Source organism: Bos javanicus, chromosome 28 (genome assembly GCF_032452875.1).
Source record: "Bos javanicus breed banteng chromosome 28, ARS-OSU_banteng_1.0, whole genome shotgun sequence".
Lineage (NCBI taxonomy): Eukaryota > Metazoa > Chordata > Mammalia > Artiodactyla > Bovidae > Bos > Bos javanicus.
The window spans coordinates 45512336-45533737 of record NC_083895.1 but is presented as its reverse complement, the minus strand read 5'-3'; the positions used below and the strand labels follow the sequence as shown (position 1 = coordinate 45533737).

Below are 21402 nucleotides of genomic sequence, written 5' to 3'. Positions count from 1 at the left end.
CGCTGTTGTCCACTGCTTTTCTGCCAAATTCCTAACCAGATGCGTTCAAAAAGGCCCTACTTTACTTTCTCTGTAATCATAATAACCACCAGTTATTTATTATGTATATATGTAACCTAGAGTGCATTATTTGATTAATTTCATTTCATAATGAGAAAACAAACTCAGAAATCAAGTAACTTGTCCTTCCTTCCTTTAGCTTTCCCAGGGCTTCCTCAGAAACTCTCAGCTTGTGTCTGTGCCGTCTCTCCCGGCGTCCCCGTGAGGCTGAGTTAATCCTTCCTTCCCTTAGCTTTCCCAGGGCTTCCTCAGAAACTCTCAGCTTGAGTCTGTGCCGTCTCTCCCGGCGTCCCCGCGAGGCTGAGTCAATGCTGCTCTGGCACAGGACACTAGTGGTGTAATAGCCTGAAACACCTGGAGGTGGTTTAGTGTCAACTCTGTTGGAGAAAAATTTTAACCTAGTTGCTAATGCTGCCAGTAGCCCTTCACTTCATCACAAACATGAAACATCCTTTGCCCTGTGGGAGCAGAGATAAGTCAAGAGCGACTTTGGAGAAACACCCATTATGTTAATGTTGGAGTAAGGACTTCAGTTCTATTTTCACCCTTTATTGGGAATACAGAGCAATATTACAGTCTTGGACCATTAAATGAACAAATGTGGCCGATACACTATTGACAAGCAGACCTGAATTCTGGGATTAGGTGGTTTTCCAGAAGTGGGTAGGAGCAAAAACAGGTGCGAGATCTTCTTAAGAGAACCACATTACTCAGCCGCCAAAGGGTGTTTTGTCTTCAACTCAGTAATGGCTGGAAGGAGTGCCAGTCCTGGTCAACCATCCATGATCTTCATCACAGCAAGCTGGAATCTCTAGTTTTTCAAATGAGTTGTAGATAAAAGAGTAAATGCCTTCAGACTGACTTATAAATTGATCAGGGTGACTACTAAAGTGTCCTCCGTTTGTAAACTAGCAGAATCTTCAGAGTGACTGTTGGAGCACAGAGCCTTTCATGTGCTCCCAGTTATTATATAGAGCATAGAGGCCTGTAAGTGTCAGTCCTGCTAGACCACCTCGTGCTGCCCCTCGAAGACCACCTGGGAGAGGAAAGAGAAAATACCGTTACAGACTTGTGCTGCACACTGTCCCATCAGAGGGCGACAGAGGTTCGTAAAGCTGAGACGCACTCTTCGTATTTATGAAGATTTCGTCCCAAGCAGGAGAATAAGGTCTGAAAATAATAAACCAAGACTGAAATTCAGTAGAAACAGATTCCCCCTAAATCACCTGCTTATATGTAAACTATGTATCCATAGTAACAACCTTTTTTCACTTTTAATTTCACAGTTATCAGCAAGGTTTTTTGACTTTTCTCAATCTGACTTGATCCCAGGACATTTTTGGACAAGACCTTATGCTTCTTATTGAAACCCCAAGCAGATCAGTAATTCCCTGCTAGTCCTACTTTTTAGAACTTCACCGGCACGGTCACCTGATTCAGGGCGGTATGTAAACAAGGCGATGCCCTCTTTGGAAACAGTATTAACAGGCTTCAGACTCTGCACAGGTCCTCTAAATACTAACTTTGAAGACTCAGGACAGTGGTGGGAGATAAGATGGCTGTGATCAAGTTCTGAGTTGGGTGCTGATGAAGCACCAACTCTCCCATTACCTGTCCCTATTCTGATGCTTCAGAAAATCTCCCACTAACGAGCAAAGACGTAACTTAGCACGAGCATGTTATCGTTCAGTCACTCAGTCGTGTCTGACTCTGCTGCGACCACAAGGACTGCAGCCCGCCAGGCTCCTCTGTCCATGGGATTCTCCAGGCAAGAATACTGGAGTGGGTTGCCGTTTCCTTCTCCAGGGGCTCTTCCTGACCCACAGATAAACCTGTGCCTCCTGCTTGGCAGGCAGATTGTTTACCACTGAGCCACCTGGGAAGCTCCAGGCATCGTCTAGTTGAAAAACATTCCAGGATTAGGATTAGACTGAACTATTTTTGCTTAACAAAAGAATTTTTTCACGTGGAAAAAGATTATGGAATAGGTATTTCATTTGAAATGCAAAAACAATGTTTCAACCAGTTACCTAAAAAGTCACCAAATCTAGTAAAAGAAGCTTTTAAGAAATACTTGATGTTCTCTTAACAGTTTCACAAATAAGTAGGGATAACAAACTTCAGGTAGTCTGTATTTATCTATGGAGTATTTGCTGCAAGTCATGTGTTAGGAAAGCAGAGGTCCAATGGTTAAGATATACCTTATTAGAAGCCCTTTAGCTACACTCCAATGCATTCCATGAAATTCAGTGATGCTGCTGAGTTAGAACACTTCAGACCAACCATTTCTGCAATGCACGTCCTGCCAGATGGCTTCAGGTGATAGACTAAAGGGTTCCTCCCTCTAGGAGACTCTCTAGCCTGAAGACTTTAGATAGCTGACTGGCTTAGGCTTCAACTCTGAAGTACCCTAATTATCTCTCTCAAACAGAAACTGCAGGCATCACCTATAAACAGCCATCAAATATGTAGGAAGGGGGATGAAAAACGTAAAAATTAATCACAGAAAATGGGAGATATCTCCTTCAAGTCTATCTTATCTCTCTGTATTTTGCCACACTTAAGATTAGGCATGATAGTTGAATTTGCAACTGTATTCAATGTGGCTGAAAAATGGGCTGACAATGAACTTTAGACCAAATTTCTAGAAATGGAAAAAATAAGCTATGAAACCCAGGAAAAATAAATGCCATCTGGAACAGCATCACTATGGTTCAGTTATTAGAGCTAAACTTTTTGAGTGTAATGAATGTTCTTTAAGCAGGTTACAAAAACAGAAGACTCTCCAGTGTAAACTGTAAACAATAAAGATTTAAGAACTTTGGGACATCAGTGGCATATTAAGTGTCTCAACAATTTATCCCCTAGAATGCCTTCTACTTTCATACCAAAATGAAACAACTTTAGTACAAAATATCATCGTTTTGCACTAGCCTTTTGTACTAGCCTTCTCTGAAGGCTAAGAAAAAATTGTTTCTAGCACAACTGAGCAACTGTTTCTAGCAAGAAGATACCAAACAGGCAGTGTATGATTTACTAATAATCACAGTAATCCTGACTCAGGGAAAGTGAAAGTTGCTCAGTCATGTCCAACTCTTTGCGACCCTGTGGACTATAAAGTCCCATGGAATTCTCCAGGCCAGAATACTGGAGTGGGTACCCTTTCCCTTCTCCAGGGGATCTTCCCAACCCAGGGATTGAACCTAGGTCTCCTGCGCTGCAGGAGAATTCTTTACCAGCTGAGCCACCAGGGAAGCCTGACTCAAGGGTAGCCTTTTATTACGTTTTAGTTTTAACTCTTTCCAATAATGTCAGGGTTTTCCAGCTGGTTGATCTGTTAAAGAGTTTAAAAGCCTTGGCTTTAGGCTTTCTGTAACAAAACAACCTTTGGCCAACTAAGTACAGGAAGCTGATTAGCAAATACACTTGCTCTGAGCACAGTGAACCAAACGAGGCCAATGGGTAATCTCTATTAAGCAAAACAAACATGAGGCTTATGTGTCACAATTTTATCTTCTATCTTTTGGATCCGTATACAATTCTTCCAAAAAGGGCAAATGTCATCTCTTCTAAACCTGGGAAATGAGGCCCAGGATATTTAAGTGCCTAGTTTATTTGGTATAGAGCTGATTACTGGCAGAGCTAACACACTGAACTGACAATTACTTTAGCACAGGGGTCGGCACATTTTTCTTGAAATGGCTAGAAAATAACTCCACTTTTTACCTGCATGTTTCTAAAGAATGTTTATCTTGCTGTTTCGATCCTACATATTGTAGATACTTATATAACCATGTAAAATGTTAACTATTTTAAAATGTAAAATACATTCTTAGTCTGCAAACTGTGAAGAGACAGGCATCTGGCCAGCAGGAGTCTGTTGCCCTTGTTTTAGAGGAACGGCCTTACCTACACACTGAGACAGCTTACAAATTCAACAAATTTCTGCACTATTTAACTTGTTTTTAAAAAATTCTCTTTAAAAATGTGATAAAATACACATACCATAAAATTTACCATTATTAAGTGTACACTTCAGTAGCATTAAGTATACTGACACTGGGCTACCATCATCCATCTTCTTTCCTTAATGGTTTAGGCTGACTCTAGACTAAAGAAGTACCTAAACTGTTTTCCAAATCCTTGAATCTGGGAGTTTTTAAATAAATTCCTGCCACACAAAATTCTGTGCTTTGTCTTAAGTGGAGTCTAAACCAGAAATCAATACAAGACACTGCTTTGCCTCTGTCAGCAATTTTGATGTGCTGAGTTAAACTAGGCAGCCAGGAACTAGGAACCAATGTTGGGATTCTGGGTCAGCAGATTACTTACCTCTCCTGTGTTCCACATTGCAATGGAAACTGAAATCTGAAAAAATGAAACCTACTTGTCACCTGACAAAGAATTAATATTTTTGCTTTTTCTCTTCTGAGCCATGAGCATTCTTTTCCATAATTTATGTTGGAGATGTCCCAGGCTGGGTTAAAGATGCTATTCCTGCAAGGAAGTCCTGGACACAGAAAACTAGGTTCTCATTTTTTTTCCTGTGATAATCCCAAGTATTCAGCCTTCCCCTTTGTATCTTTAAAATATGTGTAATGTGTCTTAAACGAGGTGGTAATTCAGTCCATTCTTATACTTAAGGCTGCCCCCAACACAGGAAATGCTGTAATGGCTGACGCTGAGTAAGAAAACAGGGACTGGTGAGCACTGAGCTGGAGCTTCAGTGTCCACCCACTGGGGTAGCAGCTCCCCAACTCAGCTCCTGCCGTTTGCGACCATATACAACATGAGGCCTGTGTCTTCCATTTTTGCAAAAGAAGCTAAAATTTCCAGATTTTTGTGCGAAATCTCCTGTTCCTTAAATTTTACTTTGATCTTTCATAAACACAGTTTGGGCTGATTAAACACTTGCTGGCTGAGTGCCACCCCTGTGGTGCCAATTAAGGTTTTAAACTCCTTTGTCTGACCCCAAAGATTTTCAGTGTGAAAGTATTTTCAGGTTTTTAACAAGGTTTTTCTATGCCCATGTTTTCATGTATATAAAAGATGTTTACTGTCTTACTGTACCCAGGAGCTCTGTTGATGTGTGTAAGAACACGCACGTGTTGCAAGTCTTATGAGTTCTTAGGGATGTAATTCCAAATGTTATCCATTTTCAATATTAAAAAAGCCTCTTGCTCTCAGATATACCATAAAATTTTAGATTTTATAATCCTGTAAGAGAGACTTCTCTCTCATTTCTAGTAAAAATGAGGCAAAAAATGTAAAAATGAGGCAAAAAATGCTACTTGATGTTTGTGATGGAGGAATTACATAAGAACAAAAATTACTTAGTGTCTGAAGCATAATAAAGCAATCAAACAAAAGGACTTTCCAGAGGCTTGAGTACAGAACACAAACAGGCAGGTATGGCGTACAGTTATGGTGTAAATGCAGGCGAAAGCGGGAATGTGAGAGAGACCCGGGGCTGTCACTAGCTTTATGATCTTCCGAAAAAGAACATCTCAACAATGTGCTCATCTGTGAACTGGGGTGTGTGATTATCACTTCACAGTTTAACAAGTTATATATTAAGTGGTTACTACTGAGAATAGAACCATAACTCAGCACATGTTCATCTCTTTTCCATCTTAAGGGACAATCTGATATTTGATCTTCATCCAAGTAATTTTGATTCAACTCTTAGGATTTACTCATCCCCTGTTCATAACAGCATCATGCACCGTAGCCAAAGGCAGAAGCAGCCCAAGTGTCCACTGACAGATGAATGACAATGTGGTGTACATGTAGGATGGAGTTATTCAGCCTTAAAAAGGAAGGACATTCTGATACATGCTGTACTGTTGAGAACGTTATGCTAAATGAAATAAGCCAGTCACTAAAAGAAAAACACTCCACTTCTATGAGGGACCTCAAGGAATCAAATTCACAGACAGAAGTAGACTGGTGGTTGCCAGGGGCTGCAGAAGGGGGAAAGACAGAGTTGCTGTTTAGTGGGCAGAGTTTCAGTTTTATAAGACGAAGAGAAGTTCTGGAGTTGCATAATAATGCTAACAGACTTAACATAATTGAACTGTACATTTAAATAGTTTGGATGGTCAATTTTATGTGTATTTTATGAAAATTAAAAAATAAAATCACAAACCGTGAGATATCAAAGAACACTATACTACCAAAAAAAAATTCTTTTAAAAACTACAGTATGGCCAAAAAGCATACTGCAACTATATTGAGAGACGATTTCACCATTTAGTGGTACCTACCTGTACATTTATACAACATGCCTGTCATGGTTCCAGCTGCTACTGTGTTAAGGTCATCTTCTGCGCCTCTTGTTTTCTCAATGATGACACCAAATGCACTATAAAGCAAAGCTACAAGGGAAATGGAGCTGATCAGGAATAAAAAGTGAACTGAAAGTCAGTATGGCAATCGTATTCAGATAAACGCATTCTCCAGACATCATGAGACATGTAAACAGTGATCACTGGAGCGCTGTTTGTAATAACGAACGCCTAGCAACAAATCAAATGACTTTCAAAAGGAGACTGATTCAGAGAGACTGTCCACATAACAGAATACTATGCACTCAAAATGCAGGAAGAGCTCGTTCACTAACATGTAGAGCAGGCACATGATAGGCAAAGAAAATGTTTGGGAAGAAAAGAAATTTATTAGCTATTTATGCCAAGTAACACTGCGGAGACCCAGGAAGAATATCTTTTTCACTTCCATTTATTTGTTAACAGCTGTACTTAGAATTTAGAAACAAAAGCAAAACACATGCATTTCTAAGAAAAATACGACTTCAAGACAATTGAGATTTAGTTTCTGCACATGTGAAAACTCTAACAATAGCACTATTTAGTTTAACAAGCGTTTCCCCTAAATCGCCATTCTGTTACGCCTCTAAAGACCAAATAGCCATGAATGCATTACCTCTTCTCCTGCCCTTTCTCAGTATTACAGCAAACTTGTTGGCCTCACAACTCCTCTGCTGTAAGTTTTTATACTTCTACAAAAGCTCTTTTTCCAGTTTCAATTTATTTAACTGAAACTAAACTTGAGCAAAACATCATAACTGATCACATTATAAGGAAAGCATCCAGGGTAACTGACCATTCCAGCTTGCTCAGAATCGATTTCTGCAACGTTAACTAAACTGAGCACGTCCAGGGGCTCACTCAAGGTATGCAAGCAGTCTCCCAAGCACCGGTACAAAGGAGGGCGGCTGCGAGGGCGGGGGCTTTGGGGGCACAAGCAGCACATGGAAGTAGCCATTTACTAGGATCCCAAATGCAAACTGCTTCCAAAGCCTGTGACAAGGCCAGGACCTCTGTCACACAAGAGGCTTTTCTTATCGTTTGATAAGCTACCTACATTCTCTTACTTAATCTGCCACCAGTTAAAAGACTTTCAGATACAGAAAACTTTGGTTGAGGGCATAAGTGCCATATGTGAGCTTCTTATATGAGTCACGAATAATTTCAAGAGTCAATCATTCATAAACACTACAGTATGAAAGCATTTGTTCCTAAGTGCTACTAAATTATAGCTTCCTTAGAACTGCAAGTATTTCCAATATCTACAAAGGCCCTGTTGCAACTCAGGCAATTAGTCTGAGAAATCTCATTAGGTAAACAGGATGATGAATGGGCTATTAGGAAAACATATCAGGAGGGCTGGATTCCTCCTCATATCTACGATAGAACCTTGAACTTTTCCTAACACACAAAAATATTTGCCTTGGCGCTAAACTATCTGGATTTCACTGAGTTAAAATATGATTTTATTTGGTGTCTTGATGGGATAGGAGAGTATGTAGTGTTTAAAATATTTAGCAAAGAGTATATTCAGAATGGTATTAGTACATGGCAGTATTTTGCTATATATCAATAGTTTATGATCTTTTCCTAAGTAGTATTTACACTACTCACCAGAGTGGATTTAAACATAATTATGAACATCCCAGCACCAGAATTTTAGTTCATCAAATTGTTCATGATACATGTACATTCTTTCTTTGTAATGATGATGATTTATTATAAAGTGAGCTATCTACTTACCCAGAGAACCTAGGGTATTAGCCCAAAGTGCCCCTTGCCTAGTCACCATGTTCAAGATCCTACCAGGGCAGAAAGAGAAAGAATCTGTGTTTAGAACCAGTTATTTCTTTAGTATTTAGAAAAACCATATAGCATCAATTTTAAATATATAAACACAATATCCAAAGTTTTCTTAATTTTACTTTTTTAATTTTAAAACTTAACACCTCCTTAGAATTCAATAAGGATTGCTTTTACTTTACATAAATGAAGGTTAGGCTAAAAACTCCCAATGTTTTAGGGCAATGTGTAAAGAAAATTCTAATTACTAAATACATAAAATTATTAAATATATAAAAGGTCTGAATGATATCCCGGAATGTATTTTACAAAAAAGTTTACAGAAACCGATCTATGTTAAAAAGAAAAAGACATTATAACAGACGAGCTAGCTTATAATTAGTTTCTTAGGGTTTGTGTGGCGGGTAGTACATTCTTAGAATATTAAGAAGAATCAAAGTGTGGAATACTATGGAATACAAAGCAAAATAAAAGACAGATACTCAGAGAAGGAAAAAGCCACCTCATTAGAAACCTGAAGAAAGCGCTCTGTGTCTGCTCCCACACCAGCACTAAGCAGCCAGGGTGCGCGCTTAGCACACTCTCAGGGGAGCACAGCCCTGCCCTCACCAGCACCGGACGCCACCAGAACAGCGGCGAAGGCAACTGGAGGAGAGGGCAGAGCGTTCCTCTCCCAGCAGTGTAACGCTGTCACAGGAATGGCTGTCCCGGCAGCTGACTACTGCTGGGAACCACGGAATTACAGTAACAAGCAGTAAAGAACCCATTTACATTAATGCTCAATAATAACAAAACTTTGTATTACTTCTAAAGGGTTATTTAAAAAATTAGTAATGATTACAAATATTGTTAGTTAACTGCTACATGTTTACTAATATGTTAAGTTAGCACTTAATTTTCCTTTGTGACAAGCTTCTAAACTACGAATTTTCATTCTGTATTGCTGCTGGCACTGCAAAGTGGCCAAGTTCTTTGGAACATGATTGGGCAACATACTTTCATTTACTGGGTCCTTACTTACTTCTCATTGTAATCATCTCTCAACAGGTTAAAGGCAGAAAGAGGGAAACTTACCCAAGATCCCAATAAGTAATGAATCTGGGCTTTGAAACTATATAGATCTTTTCTGGCCTGAAACCTGATTATCTTTCCATGTTTTAAATGCGATCTCTGTCTAAAAAAATCAGAATGAGTATATAAAAGAAAATGATGTATAAGATGTTAAAAATCTGACTTTAAAAAAGCAAACTAATTCAACTCTCTCAAAAATTTAATAACTATGATGGTTTTAAGAAACAAAGGTTATCTTTTCTAAGAGACCTTGCAATTGTTATTTAATAATATGATGCTGGGGATTTGTTTCAAAATAATATGGGAGGGAAGAAAGAGATGGGACACAATTGGTCCTGCTGGTTAATGGCTGTTGAACTTGGGTTATGGTTCATAGCTGTTCACTGTACTATTTTGCTTACTTTTGTATATATTCAAAACTATCCATAATACAAAAAGTAAAAACAAAACAAAACTGGACTAAAGACTGAATATTACGAATATAAATACAAAAATATTCAAGGATCTGAGCTTGTAAAGCAAGGGCAGTGATCCACAGAGTAACAGGAAGGTGAAAAGTTTGACAGGCCTTCAGGTTCCCAAGACCTAATTCTAACACACCTGCTGCCATCTGCTGGCTAAGGAACATGGAGCTTAAAGAAAGACACAGAAAAACACATACTGTGTCCTTCCGCTCATATGAAGCATAAAATACGCTTTTTTAAAAAAGCTAAACAACATATTATTTAAGGAACAGCAAAAGGAACTGGTCATGTTTATTTCTTAAGCAGGGTGAAGATACACATTATGTACACTTTCTGACTTTTTTATTTGCACTTTCCCTTCTCTACAAACTTCAGTTTCCTAAGATAAGACTATCTTACTCCTTTCAGAACCATCTGTAAGTTCTAGGAATTTCATGGAAATTTTCTGCACCTTTGCATTTCAGAAATGGAGGATGAAGTCAATGAGAAATTCAATCAAATGACAGTAGATTTAGTAATTACTCTTATGTGCTTCTTATTTCTTCACTTACCACGTCCTATGGTTTTGCACAGCCCTGAACAATCCAAATAATGTACTAGTAATTCAACAATTTGAAAAGCATGTAATATAGGCCTGCGAAATAGAACAGGTGTAGCTGAGAAGTTAGGTTGGAATAGCCCCAGCTGATGGACACGGATTCAAAAATCACTCCTAAAAGCTTAGACACAGCAACTTGATTCCTAAATTCCTTTTATAATGAATAAAGGGAAAACACCAGCAAAAAAATTGACCAAAAATTATACAGTACTCTAAATATTGTAATCTCAAGGTTGTGCTCATCAAGCCAACAAAGTAGAGATTAATACTCAAGCATCAGTGTGTCGTTACATGAGACTTACTGTACGTTTCTTGGTTTGGACCAGGCCATGTTCTGGGTTTCCTTCAATCCTAGCCGTAGACCATTCATTGCCCCAAATGCAGCCCCTGGCAAATCACAGTAATAATTCATTCAAATAATCAGCTTTATATTAAAGAGCAATTATACTTGGTTCTTTTTCATTTTTATTTAATAAGAAAAAATGTAAATAATGATTTTTTTTAAAAAACCACCCTGAAGCTATTATTTTAATTGCCTTGGATTTTAAGCACTTTTGACTACCTGGATTTAGGACACTTCACTTAAAAACCACATATAAATACCAACCTGTCATACAACATCCTCCAATGGTAAAGAAGGCCAGTTCAAATCTGCCCCGGGTTTTATTAGCTCCAGTTGGTAAAATAAACTCATCTGTATCCTACAGGGATAATAATGAAAATCAAGTTCAGCTCCCCTCAACACACGTATTATACTTGCAAAGTGTTTAATTTTTCAAAGGAGTTTTTCACAGAACGTAAAACGTAAATTAAGTAAAACTCCACTATACTTCGTCAAACAAAGATAAAACTTTCTGCAACAAAAGCAACATATAAACCAAAGTGAAATGAAATACATAACATATACAGTTATGCTCATTAGTTCTTAGGAGAAATTCTTGCTCAGAATTTAGCTTCTCAATGTAAGTTTGATAGATTATACGTAATTTGCCTTCATGATAAATTTGACAATTTAAGAGTGCCATCTCTATAGAAAGGCAAACTGAAAGCTATGAGAGGTAACAAAAAACCAGTCTGGAAGGAGAAAATAACTCATTCTGCAGCTATGAATACTATTTATCAACCACCATTTTACTATATGTAAGACGAAATGATCATAAAAAATGAGCAGAAACTAGAGAAGTACAATAGACTGGATCACTTACACAAGGGAAAAACACCACTTTAACAGTTCTTAACTGTTTGGAGCGCATATATTCCTTTATAATCTCGGAAAGCTACTAGAAGGAAAGCTACCCTACTTCAGGTAAATGCATACACAAAACTTGGTATGAGCTCCCTGCCCTGAAGATCACGCAAGAATCCTAGGTTGAGAAGCATCACTGTAAGAGCACAACAGGATTGATTTTGCAATTAATACTTTTATGAAGAACAAATACATTTACATTTCTGCCAAGCTTTTCATATAAAAATAGCTAAAATAAGCTTCTGAACCATAGCACACACCCTTAACAAAAAATGCTAACAAATAAACATCGCTTTGGCAAACACTGGCCTTTGCTAAATGCGTTCACGGTGAGGAAAACTGCCTCTGCACTAGCTCTGATGGCTTGTGCATAAATTCTTACCAGAAATTGTACAAATAAATAAGCGCATATCCTCTCATCACACAGAAATGGTCTGCTGAGAAAGGATAAGCAAACCTGAATAGATTCTATGTCTAAATATATTAAACATATATTTGTAAATTCTGAGTGCTTCCTGACTTTTCAAGTAATGACTTAGTTTTAAATTGTGCTTCTTGTTTAAGGTTTTTAGGAATGCTATATTTAACATGATGAGGTAAACAATATGATAATTATTTATGATCCAGAAATGGATCCTAATACAAATGGGGGAAAAAAAAAAGATGGTCATAATCGACATCAGCAGGTGCAAGTGCACGGCGTGACTGACTCACTCTTCAGGTAATGCGTCAACCCTGCATTCCTGACACACCTAACAATCACTCTTTGATGCTGTGTGTGTGCGCGTTAAGTAGCTCAGTCATGTCTGACTCTCTGCGACCCATGGACTGTAGCCAGCCAGGCTCCTCTGTCTGTGGCATTCTCCAGGCAAGAATACTGGAGTCGGTTGCCATGCCCTCCTCCAGGGGATCTTCCTAACCCTCTGGCGTGTCCTGAATTGGCAGGTGGGTTCTTTACCCTTAGTGCCACCTGGGAAGCCCTTTTAATGTTGTAAACTGAGTTTTTCTTTTTTTGCAACTTTATTTGTATTGAATCAGCAACTTCTCCAAAAGAAAAAAAAAAACCCAAACAAAAAATCAAAACCCCACAAAAACAAACAACAAAAAACTGAGGCTAATATAAACCTTAAAATGTATAATCCCTAATTTCAAATGTTTGTATTCATCGGACCACTCTTATTTCCATAGGCTTTTGAATAACAATAACCTGATCTAATAAAATAAACTCAGGTAGTAAAGAACTTTTTTTCAGATGTACTGATTTGGTTTAAGATTAAAAAGATTCCCACGTTAATGATCTCTTATAATTTTGTAACTTCTCACACAATATTTTTATGGGGTTCAAAAGCTAATTACTTGCTGCTTTACATGTAAATCTTAATCGGTGCTCTGGTCTCTGGTCCTGGTCGCCAAGTACATACACGAAGCAAGCAGTCACTGCTGATGTACCCTCCCGACCCCTCTTACTCCCAGGGTTTTGAGGAAAAGCTGGGAGCTGCTCCTCTTACTGTTTGCTCCTTCATGAACTAGACGTTAAAGACTAGAACATTCAAAAGCAATTTTATCCAAAGGAAAAATCAGAAAGAGACAACACACGTCCAGGAAAAAAGTGTAGGCTCTGAAAAGGACTGAGAAGAGCTTAAGCTTATACTCCAGGCTGGCCCTCAACACAAAGGCAGCCTGTATGATTAAAACCCAAACAATAACCAAATAAAGGCAACCCTCAGGGAAGGCAGGAGAGTCTGATCTCCAGACTTAACCACATTATTAGAAATGTCTGGTTTTCAACAACAACAAAAAATCACAAGGCATACAAAGCAATAATAGCAAAGTATGGGCCATTCAATGGAAAAAAAAAAAAAATCAACAGAAATGTCCCTAAAAAACACCTGAGAGTAGACTGAGCAGGCTTTAAAAGGAAAGCCAGATCTAAGTGACTCTAAAATGATCGTCATAAAGATGCTCCAAGACCTAAGGCAGATGTGGAGAAAGTCAAGACAATGTATGAACAAAAGGGAAACAGAAAGAAAACCTAGAAAGAAACCCAAAGTAAGTTCTGAAACTGAAAAGTACAGCAGCTGGTAAATTCACTAAATGGATTCAAAGATTTGAGCAGGTAGAATAGACAATCCCCAACTATAAAACAATAGAAATTATTGAGTCTTAGGATCAGGAGGAAATATAACTGGATAGAAGTGAAGAGAGCCTAAAGGATCTGTGTGATATCACAAAGCAGACGAAAATACAGACTGTGAGAGTCACAGAAGGAGAATGTTTGAAGAAACAATGGCCGAAAACTTCCAAATTTGATAAAAGAGATGCAAGTGAACATTCAAGAAACTCAATAAACACCAAGTAAGATACATCCAAAGAGACCCGTACTGGGATGTATTAAAATCAAAAGTTTTGAAAGCTACAGAGAGAGATTCTTGAATGTAGCAGGAGAGAAGCAACTTACATATAAGGATCCTCAATAAGATGATCAGTCAGTTTCTCAAGAGAAACTTTGGAGGCCACTAGCAAGTGGGCTGATATATAAACCTGTCCTTCAAAAATAAAGGAGATATTAAAAATTCCCAGAAAAATAAAAGCTGAGCGAGTTTGTGACCACTGGACCTGCCCTGCAAGACACGATGAAGGGAGTCCAGCCAAGTACGCCGAGAGGACGCAGGCAGGAGCTCAGGGCCCGATGAAGGGCAGAGTGTGATACAGCAAAGAGACGGACAGTTAGAAAGCACTACTGTAGGCGTGCTCTGGACTCCACCTTTGTATTTCTGCGTAACTTAAAATTGTAAAGGATTTAAAAGAGTTATTAGACCATGTTTTTAAGCACATGATGTATAAAGATACGATTCTGTGACATCAACGATTGAGGGGCAGGGACAGTTGGTAAAGGAGCAGTGTTTTTGTATGTTAGTGAAGTTAAACTGGTATAAGTTCTAATTAGTGCTATAACTTTAGAAAACTGCTATAGAGTATACTAAAAAAAAGGTTATGAGACAGGAATTTAAACAATTCCCTACAAAAAAATCAAACACAAAAGAAGTTATTAATGTAAGAAAGGAGAGACAAAAAAGTTAGGTTACAGAAAATGAAGAGCAAAACACCAAAAATCTCTCCTTAGCAGTAACCACTTTAAAGTGTATTCAACTCTCTAGACAAAAGACAGAGATTAGCGCAATGCACTCAGAAATGTGATCCATTTATACATATGGCGCCTACAACAGATTCACTTTACTTCCAAAGACACAAAAAGATTGAAAGTGAAAGGATGGAAAAAGATATTCCTTGCAAATAACAACCAAAAGAGCAGGGTGGCTGTATTACAATTAGAAAATAAAAAGTTTGTAAGAAACAAAGAATGATATTACATCAATAAAGTTTCAACACAGCAAGAAAATACAATTATAAACATTTACTTATCTAGTAACAGACCATCAAAATACATTAAGCAAAGTGTCAGTCACTCAGTCACGTCCGAACCTTTGTGATCCTATGGACTTTGGCCCACCAGGCTCCTCTGTCCTTGGATTTCCCAGGCAAGAATACTGGAGTGGATTGCCATTTCCTTCTCCAGGGGATCTTCCTAACCCAGGGATTGGACTCGCATCTCTTGCACTGCCAGGCAGATTCTCTACTGCTGAGCCATCAGGGAAGACCCCATAATAAAAGATTAGAGCAGAGATGAATGAAATAAATTACTGAAATCAGAAATGAATGTGAGGATATCACTACTGATTCTAAAGAATTTAAAAGGATTATAAGAAACTAACAACTGTATGCCAACAAACTGAATGTCCTTGATGAAATGTACAAATTCCTAGAAATACAAAACTCACCAAGAAACAGAAAAAAACGAGACGAGTAAGAAGACTGAATCACTAATTAAAAAAAAAAAATCTCACAACAAAGAAAAACCCTGGACCTGATGGCTTCACTGGTTATGTTTTATCAAACATTTAAAGAACTAACCCCCAGTCCAGGGGTTCCCTGGTGGCCTAGTGGTTAGGATTCCAGACTTTCACTGCCACGGGCTGGGTTCAATCTCCGGACGGGGAAGCCGTGGAGTGCAGATGGAAAAAAACAAAAAACTCCAAAACCCTAACACCAATCCTCAAACTTTTCCAAAAACCTGAAGTGCAGGAAATACTTGGAACATTTCATGACTCTGTGTGTGAGGCAAGTATGATCATACCAAAGCCAGACAAAGACACTACAAAAAACTACAGACCAAAATCGCCTATGAACACTGATGCAAAATCTTAAAACTAAATTCTAGGAAACCAAAGCCAGCAGCATATTCAAAGGGCTACACATCATGACCACGTGGCACTTATTCCTGGGATGCAGGATGTCCTAACAAATGAAAACTCATCAGTGGAATAAACCACATTAACAGAATGAAGGGGGAAAGCCCACGACCATCTCAACTGATGCAGAAATAATACTCCACAAAATCCAACATACTTTCAGGACAAAACCTCAACAAACTAGGAATAAAAGGAAACTACCCCAACATAATAAAAGGCATACATGAAAAACTCACAGCAAATGCCACACCCAACGGTGACAGACTGAAAGGTCTTCCTCTAATGCACGGGAACAAGGCAAAGATGCTCTTTTTTTTTTTGGTCACTTCTATTCAACACAGTATTAGGATTTCTAGCCAGAGCAATTAGGAAAGAAGAATGAAAAGGCACCCAAATTAGAAAGAAAGAAGTAAAAGTTTTTTTCATAGATGATCTTATATGTTAGAAAATTCTAAAGACTGCACAAAACCCTGTTATAACTAATAAATAAATTCAGCAAAGTAACAGGATACAAAGTCAACAAAAGAGCAGATGCGTGTCTACAAACAATAAACCACCCGAGAAGGAGATCATGAAAACACTTCCACTTACAACAGAATCAAAAACAATAAAAACACTTAGGAATTAATTTAACCAAGGAGGTAAAAGTCTTGTACAAGGAAAGCTGTAAAACTTGCTGGAAGTAATTTAAAAAGACAGAAAGAAATGAAAACATATCCCATATTTATGAATCAGCCTTAATATTGCTAAGATGTCAATATTACCCAAAACAATCTACAAATTCAATAATTCCTATCAAAACAGGAACTGACATTTTTGCAGAAACAGAGGAACCCATTTCAAAGGTCATACGGAATTTGAACCAACTCCAAAGACTCAAAACAATCTTGAAAAATGAATAACAATCCTGAAGAACTCAAACCTGCTGATTTCAAAACTTACCAAAGCTGCAATCATCAATAAGCTTGAATGTATGCTGGTGCGGTACTAGCATACATACGGACATGCAGATCAAAGAACAGAATAGAGAGTCCAGAAATCAACCTTTGCACATATGGTCAAATGATTTTTGGCTAGAATGTTAAGGCCATTACATGGGGAAAAGACAGTCTTTTGAGCAAACAGTACTATAAAAACTGGATAGCCATATGAAAAAGAGTGAAGTTGGATCTTTACCTAACACCACATACAAAAATTAACTCAAAATGGATCAAAGACTTAAATGGAAGACCCAAAACTGTAAAACTCTTAGAAGAAAACACTGGGGAAAAAGCTTTGTAATAACACATTTAGCCATGATTTCTTGGATATGACACCAAAGGCAACAAGTGATAAAACACAAATATTGGCCTTCGTAATTTTTACGCACCAAAAGACAATATCAAGAGGAAAAAAGCAACCCACAGAATGGGAGAAAATATTTGCAAGTTATATATCTATAAGGGGTTAATACTCAGAATATACAGAGAACGCCTAAATAGAACCTAAATCAAATGAACTGATTCAAAGTTGGTCAAAGAAGTTGAACAGAGATTCTTCCAAAGACACACAATCGGCCAGTAAGTGCATGAAAAGTTGCTCAACATCCCTAATCATCAGGGAGACGCAAAAATCAAACTACAGGAAGTCACCACTCCACAGTCATTTAGTAATGATTCTCAAAAAATTCCAGATACTAAAACTGTTGGTGAGATGTGGAGAAACTGGAGCCCTTGTGCACTGTTGGTAGGAATGTAAACGATACAGCTGCAGTGGAGAACAGTGTAGCCGTTTCTCAAAAGATTTAAAATATGACTGCCATGTGACAGGACAGTTCTACTTCTGGATACATAATCAAAAGAACTGAAATGAGGATCTAGAAAAGGTATTTATACACCGAAATTCACAGTGGCACGATTCCCCACAACTAAAACATGGAAGCAATGCAAGTGTCCATAGGACACGTGAATGGATAAGCAAAGTGGGTATTATGCAGCCTTGAAAAGGAAGGAGATTCTGACACATGCTACAATACATATGAGCCTTGAGGGCATTATGCTAAATGAACTAAATCAGTCACACAAAAATAAATACTGTATGATTCCACTTATTTGAGGTACTCAGAGTATTCAAAAATCATAAGACAGAAAGCAGAAGGGTGGTTGTCAGGAACTGGGAGGAGGATGGAAAAAGGAGTTACTGTTTAATGGGTACAGAGTTTCAGCTTTACAACATGAAAAGCATGGAACTGGTAGGTGGTAATAGCTATACAGTATCAGGAATGCAACCACTCAACAGTACAGTGAGAGACGGTAAATTCTGTTAATTTTATCACAACCTTAAAAAAAAAAAGAAAAACCAAAACAAAAAACCAAGCAAACCCCCAATCCTTTAATCAGCTAATGTCAGGAAGAGATGCAAGGCAAATCCGGAGTTTGTGGGGGTAAAAAGGGTGAATGAGAGCCAGAGACTTGACGCCTCTAGAAGCACAGATCACAGATTAAGTCAAGGTATCTGCAGTTGTTTTTTTAAATGCTAACGTAGAGCACCAGACTAAGAAAATTCTTACCTGTACGAGATACCGTGGATCCACATTTAAATAAGGAGACAGAGGGTTCATACCAGTTACTAGAGAGAAAACAAAGCAATATATTGCAATAAAAATTTAGTTATTTCATTTAGCATTAATTTTGCTCTTGACTCTTCAATGTGTTCTGCAATTCTGATCTACAATGCACGCAAATTTTTCTCCCACTTTCCTTTACTTCTCCTGCCGTCTGGCAGTTTAGGGGCTGACTCCTCCTGGCGCCCTCAATCCTGCACTGGTGTTTCAGGCTCTCACATCAGGACAGGCAGTAACAGGGACCAAATAACTGAAGTAGCAGGAAGCACAGCCCAGTTCATCTAGAGAGCTGATTTCCTTCTGCTGCTGCTTAGTCGCTTCAGTCGTGTCCGACTCTGCAACCCCATAGATGGCAGCCCATCAAGCTCCACCGTCCCTGGGACTTCCTTCGACTTTACTACAAAAATACCTGATAATTGTGTGTGTGTGTGTGTTAGTTGCTCAGTCGTGTCCGTCTATTTGTTATACAATGGACTGTAGCCCGCCAGGCTCCTCTGTCCATGAATTCTCCAGGCAAGAATACTGGAGGGAGGTGCCATTCCCTTCTCCAGGGGATCTTCCTGACCCAGGGATCAAACCTGGGTCTCCTGCATTGCACGCAGATTCTTCACTGTCTGAGCCACCAGGGACTATACACATTGCAAAGAATGACAAGACACAAATCAATTCATGAAGGGAAAAAAAAAATCATTGGGGTTATGTGTTGTGTATAAATATTTTAAGGCAATTCCTTCAGATCTAAGTGTTAACAGTTGCTGACAAAGTTGATTTACATAATAGAGAATTCTGTCATCACCAGAAGGATGGGGGTCAGGGCAAAGGAAAATGGGGGCTCTCCGAGGGCCAGACTTGAATTCCACTACCTTTGAAGACAGAAAAATCTATCAAGGAAAAATCAACTTCCTCACATTTTAAATTTAATCTTTGGATCCTCTGTATCTCAGATGATTGTTCTCAAATCTATCCATTACCCAGGACTCTGGTCTTTTCATCAATTCAAAGTCCTATTAGTTCTATATCCAGTATCTATCTTGAATTGTTACTCACCATCTTTATTGCTACCATCCTAGTTCAATCACTACCTAATTGGACTCCTTACTTGCTCCAGTCTTTCCAATTCATTTTCTAAAGGGTAATTAAAGTGATTTTTTTTCAGAAAAGGAAATCAATCTAAATGGCTTCCATTTACACTTGTAACTAAGTCCAAACTCCTTATAAAACACTTCATTAGCTGCCATTCCTTCCCCTCTAATCTCAGTATCTCCAGCCTCACCACCTCCCCTGTAGATTGTAGACACAATGGCCTAACAGCTGTTCCTTAAACACTTACCTCCCCTCAGACATCTGAATGGTATTCAGGTCACAGCTCAAATGTCAACAACCCTGAGTAGTTTTTCCTAGGCCATTTTTAAAGGGCTTCAGCTCCCATCTGGGGAAGGAAATGGCAACCCACTCCAGTGTTTTTGCCTGGAGAATCCCAGTGACAGGGGAGCTTGGTGGGCTGCCATCTATGGGGTCACACAGAATTGGACACGACTGAAGCAACTTAGCAGCAGCTCCCATCACCAATCTTAAAATCCTATTTGTCTTTACACACTTACCACTAACTGAAACACTTTCTTACTTGGCCCACTACTTACTTGGCTCACTTCAATGGAATGGAAGCTCTGTGAAAACATCAGTCATTTAAAAAAATATAACTGCTGCAGTCCTGCACCCAGAAAACTCCATCTCAAGTACTCAATGAATAGTGTTTAGTCCTTGGTCTCTTAATTCGCCTTCAAGTCCTAACGTAAGAATGCCTTTCACATCAAGGCAGGGCCCTTTGCGCTCTGAAGCGCGTGAACTAGCCATGTCCTATACCTTATTACATGCAGACTATGTTCTAGATTCAGTTTTAACACAGGTGACACTAGGAACTTTAAAAGCCGTTTTTGTTTTTGAGCATAAAAGACCTAAAGAAAAAGTAGAAAGAGTCTCAAGATAAAAGTTTTATAAAGCTCTTAGCCTTCACCAACTTCCCACTATCTTTAAGTCCACGTTTTACTCATCCAGGTGAATACCCACAGTTAGAAAGTTCCAAAGATCTGGAATACACATTCGTGGTATTTAGGAGAGGGCGCAGGCAGGGTGTTCGTGCCTCGGCACCCTGTAACTTCAATGTTTCCCTTCCCCAGATTCCTTCTTGGCTTCTTTTTCATATCTATAAAAAAGTTCAGTTCTCCTCCAAGTTTCTCCACTTGTCCCGACGCATATTTCTTTCTCCCCTGTATGCATTATTATAGAGTGTTTTGCTCTGAAGGCTACTACTTCGTGGTTTAGAATATGTGACTTTGTGTTAAAAAGTTACCTATGGCTTCGATATGTGGGAGGAAAGGTAAGGCAAGAAGCCTGAATATAAAAGGAAAAAACATGCAGTATCTCCTGGATCCAAGTCAGCCACAGAGAGCTTCTCCGGATCCACGGCTCCAAACACTCGTTCAGCGTTGGAAAATGCGGCCGTGCAGACACACTAGCCCCACTACTGGTACTGAAGCTTGCGGCCGCAGCAATAGTAATAATAATAAGAGAGAGAGAGAGAGAGAACAGGACACACCGCACATGTGGGGTGGTGGCAAGAACCAGTGAGAAATGCTCGCAGACCAGGCCTGATACTTACGCGGGACTCCAGCCAAATCCGCGTGCGAGTAGCCTGCTCCGCCGGCTCCGAAAAAGCCGGCCAACCCCCCAGTGGTTTTGTTGCCACTACCCCCGCCGCCCTCCATGGTGTCGCAGCAAACTGCCCGTCTGCTTCTCCCCGCCGCCTCAGGCCGAGATAGTCTGCTCGGCCGTCGCTCCTCGGTAACAGCGGGGAGACCCGCGTAGCACCGGCTCCTTCACACACTGACCTTCCGGGCGCCGGTGCTCGCTAAACCTCACACT

General features: G+C 39.1%; 1 protein-coding gene and 1 non-coding gene across 2 annotated transcripts; both read right to left on the bottom strand.

Moving 5' to 3' along the window:
* Nucleotides 1-593: 593 nt before the first annotated feature.
* On the bottom strand, nucleotides 594-21400 carry LOC133240595 (mitochondrial import inner membrane translocase subunit Tim23). Its single transcript, XM_061405700.1, has 7 exons — nucleotides 21140-21400; nucleotides 18427-18485; nucleotides 10930-11023; nucleotides 10625-10709; nucleotides 8130-8188; nucleotides 6327-6437; nucleotides 594-1096 (listed from the first exon to the last, which is right to left on the bottom strand). The coding sequence occupies exons 1-7, from the start codon at nucleotides 21243-21245 to the stop codon at nucleotides 981-983; spliced, it is 630 nt and encodes a 209-aa protein (XP_061261684.1). The 5' UTR covers nucleotides 21246-21400; the 3' UTR covers nucleotides 594-980.
* On the bottom strand, nucleotides 8719-8918 carry LOC133240812 (small nucleolar RNA SNORA74). Its single transcript, XR_009734408.1, has one exon. It is a non-coding gene; the product is annotated as a small nucleolar RNA SNORA74 (small nucleolar RNA).
* Nucleotides 21401-21402: the final 2 nt, after the last annotated feature.

Excerpts from the sequence above, each read along its gene's own strand:
- LOC133240595 (XM_061405700.1), bottom strand. The coding sequence starts at position 21,245 with ATGGAGGGCGGCGGGGGTAGTGGCAACAAAACCACTGGGGGGTTGGCC. Across the intron at positions 11,024-18,426 it reads ATCCACGGTATCTCGTACAG|GATACAGATGAGTTTATTTT; the intron begins GTAAGAATTTTC and ends TTATCCCTGTAG. Across the intron at positions 1,097-6,326 it reads CATGTTGTATAAATGTACAG|GTGGTCTTCGAGGGGCAGCA; the intron begins GTAGGTACCACT and ends TTCCTCTCCCAG.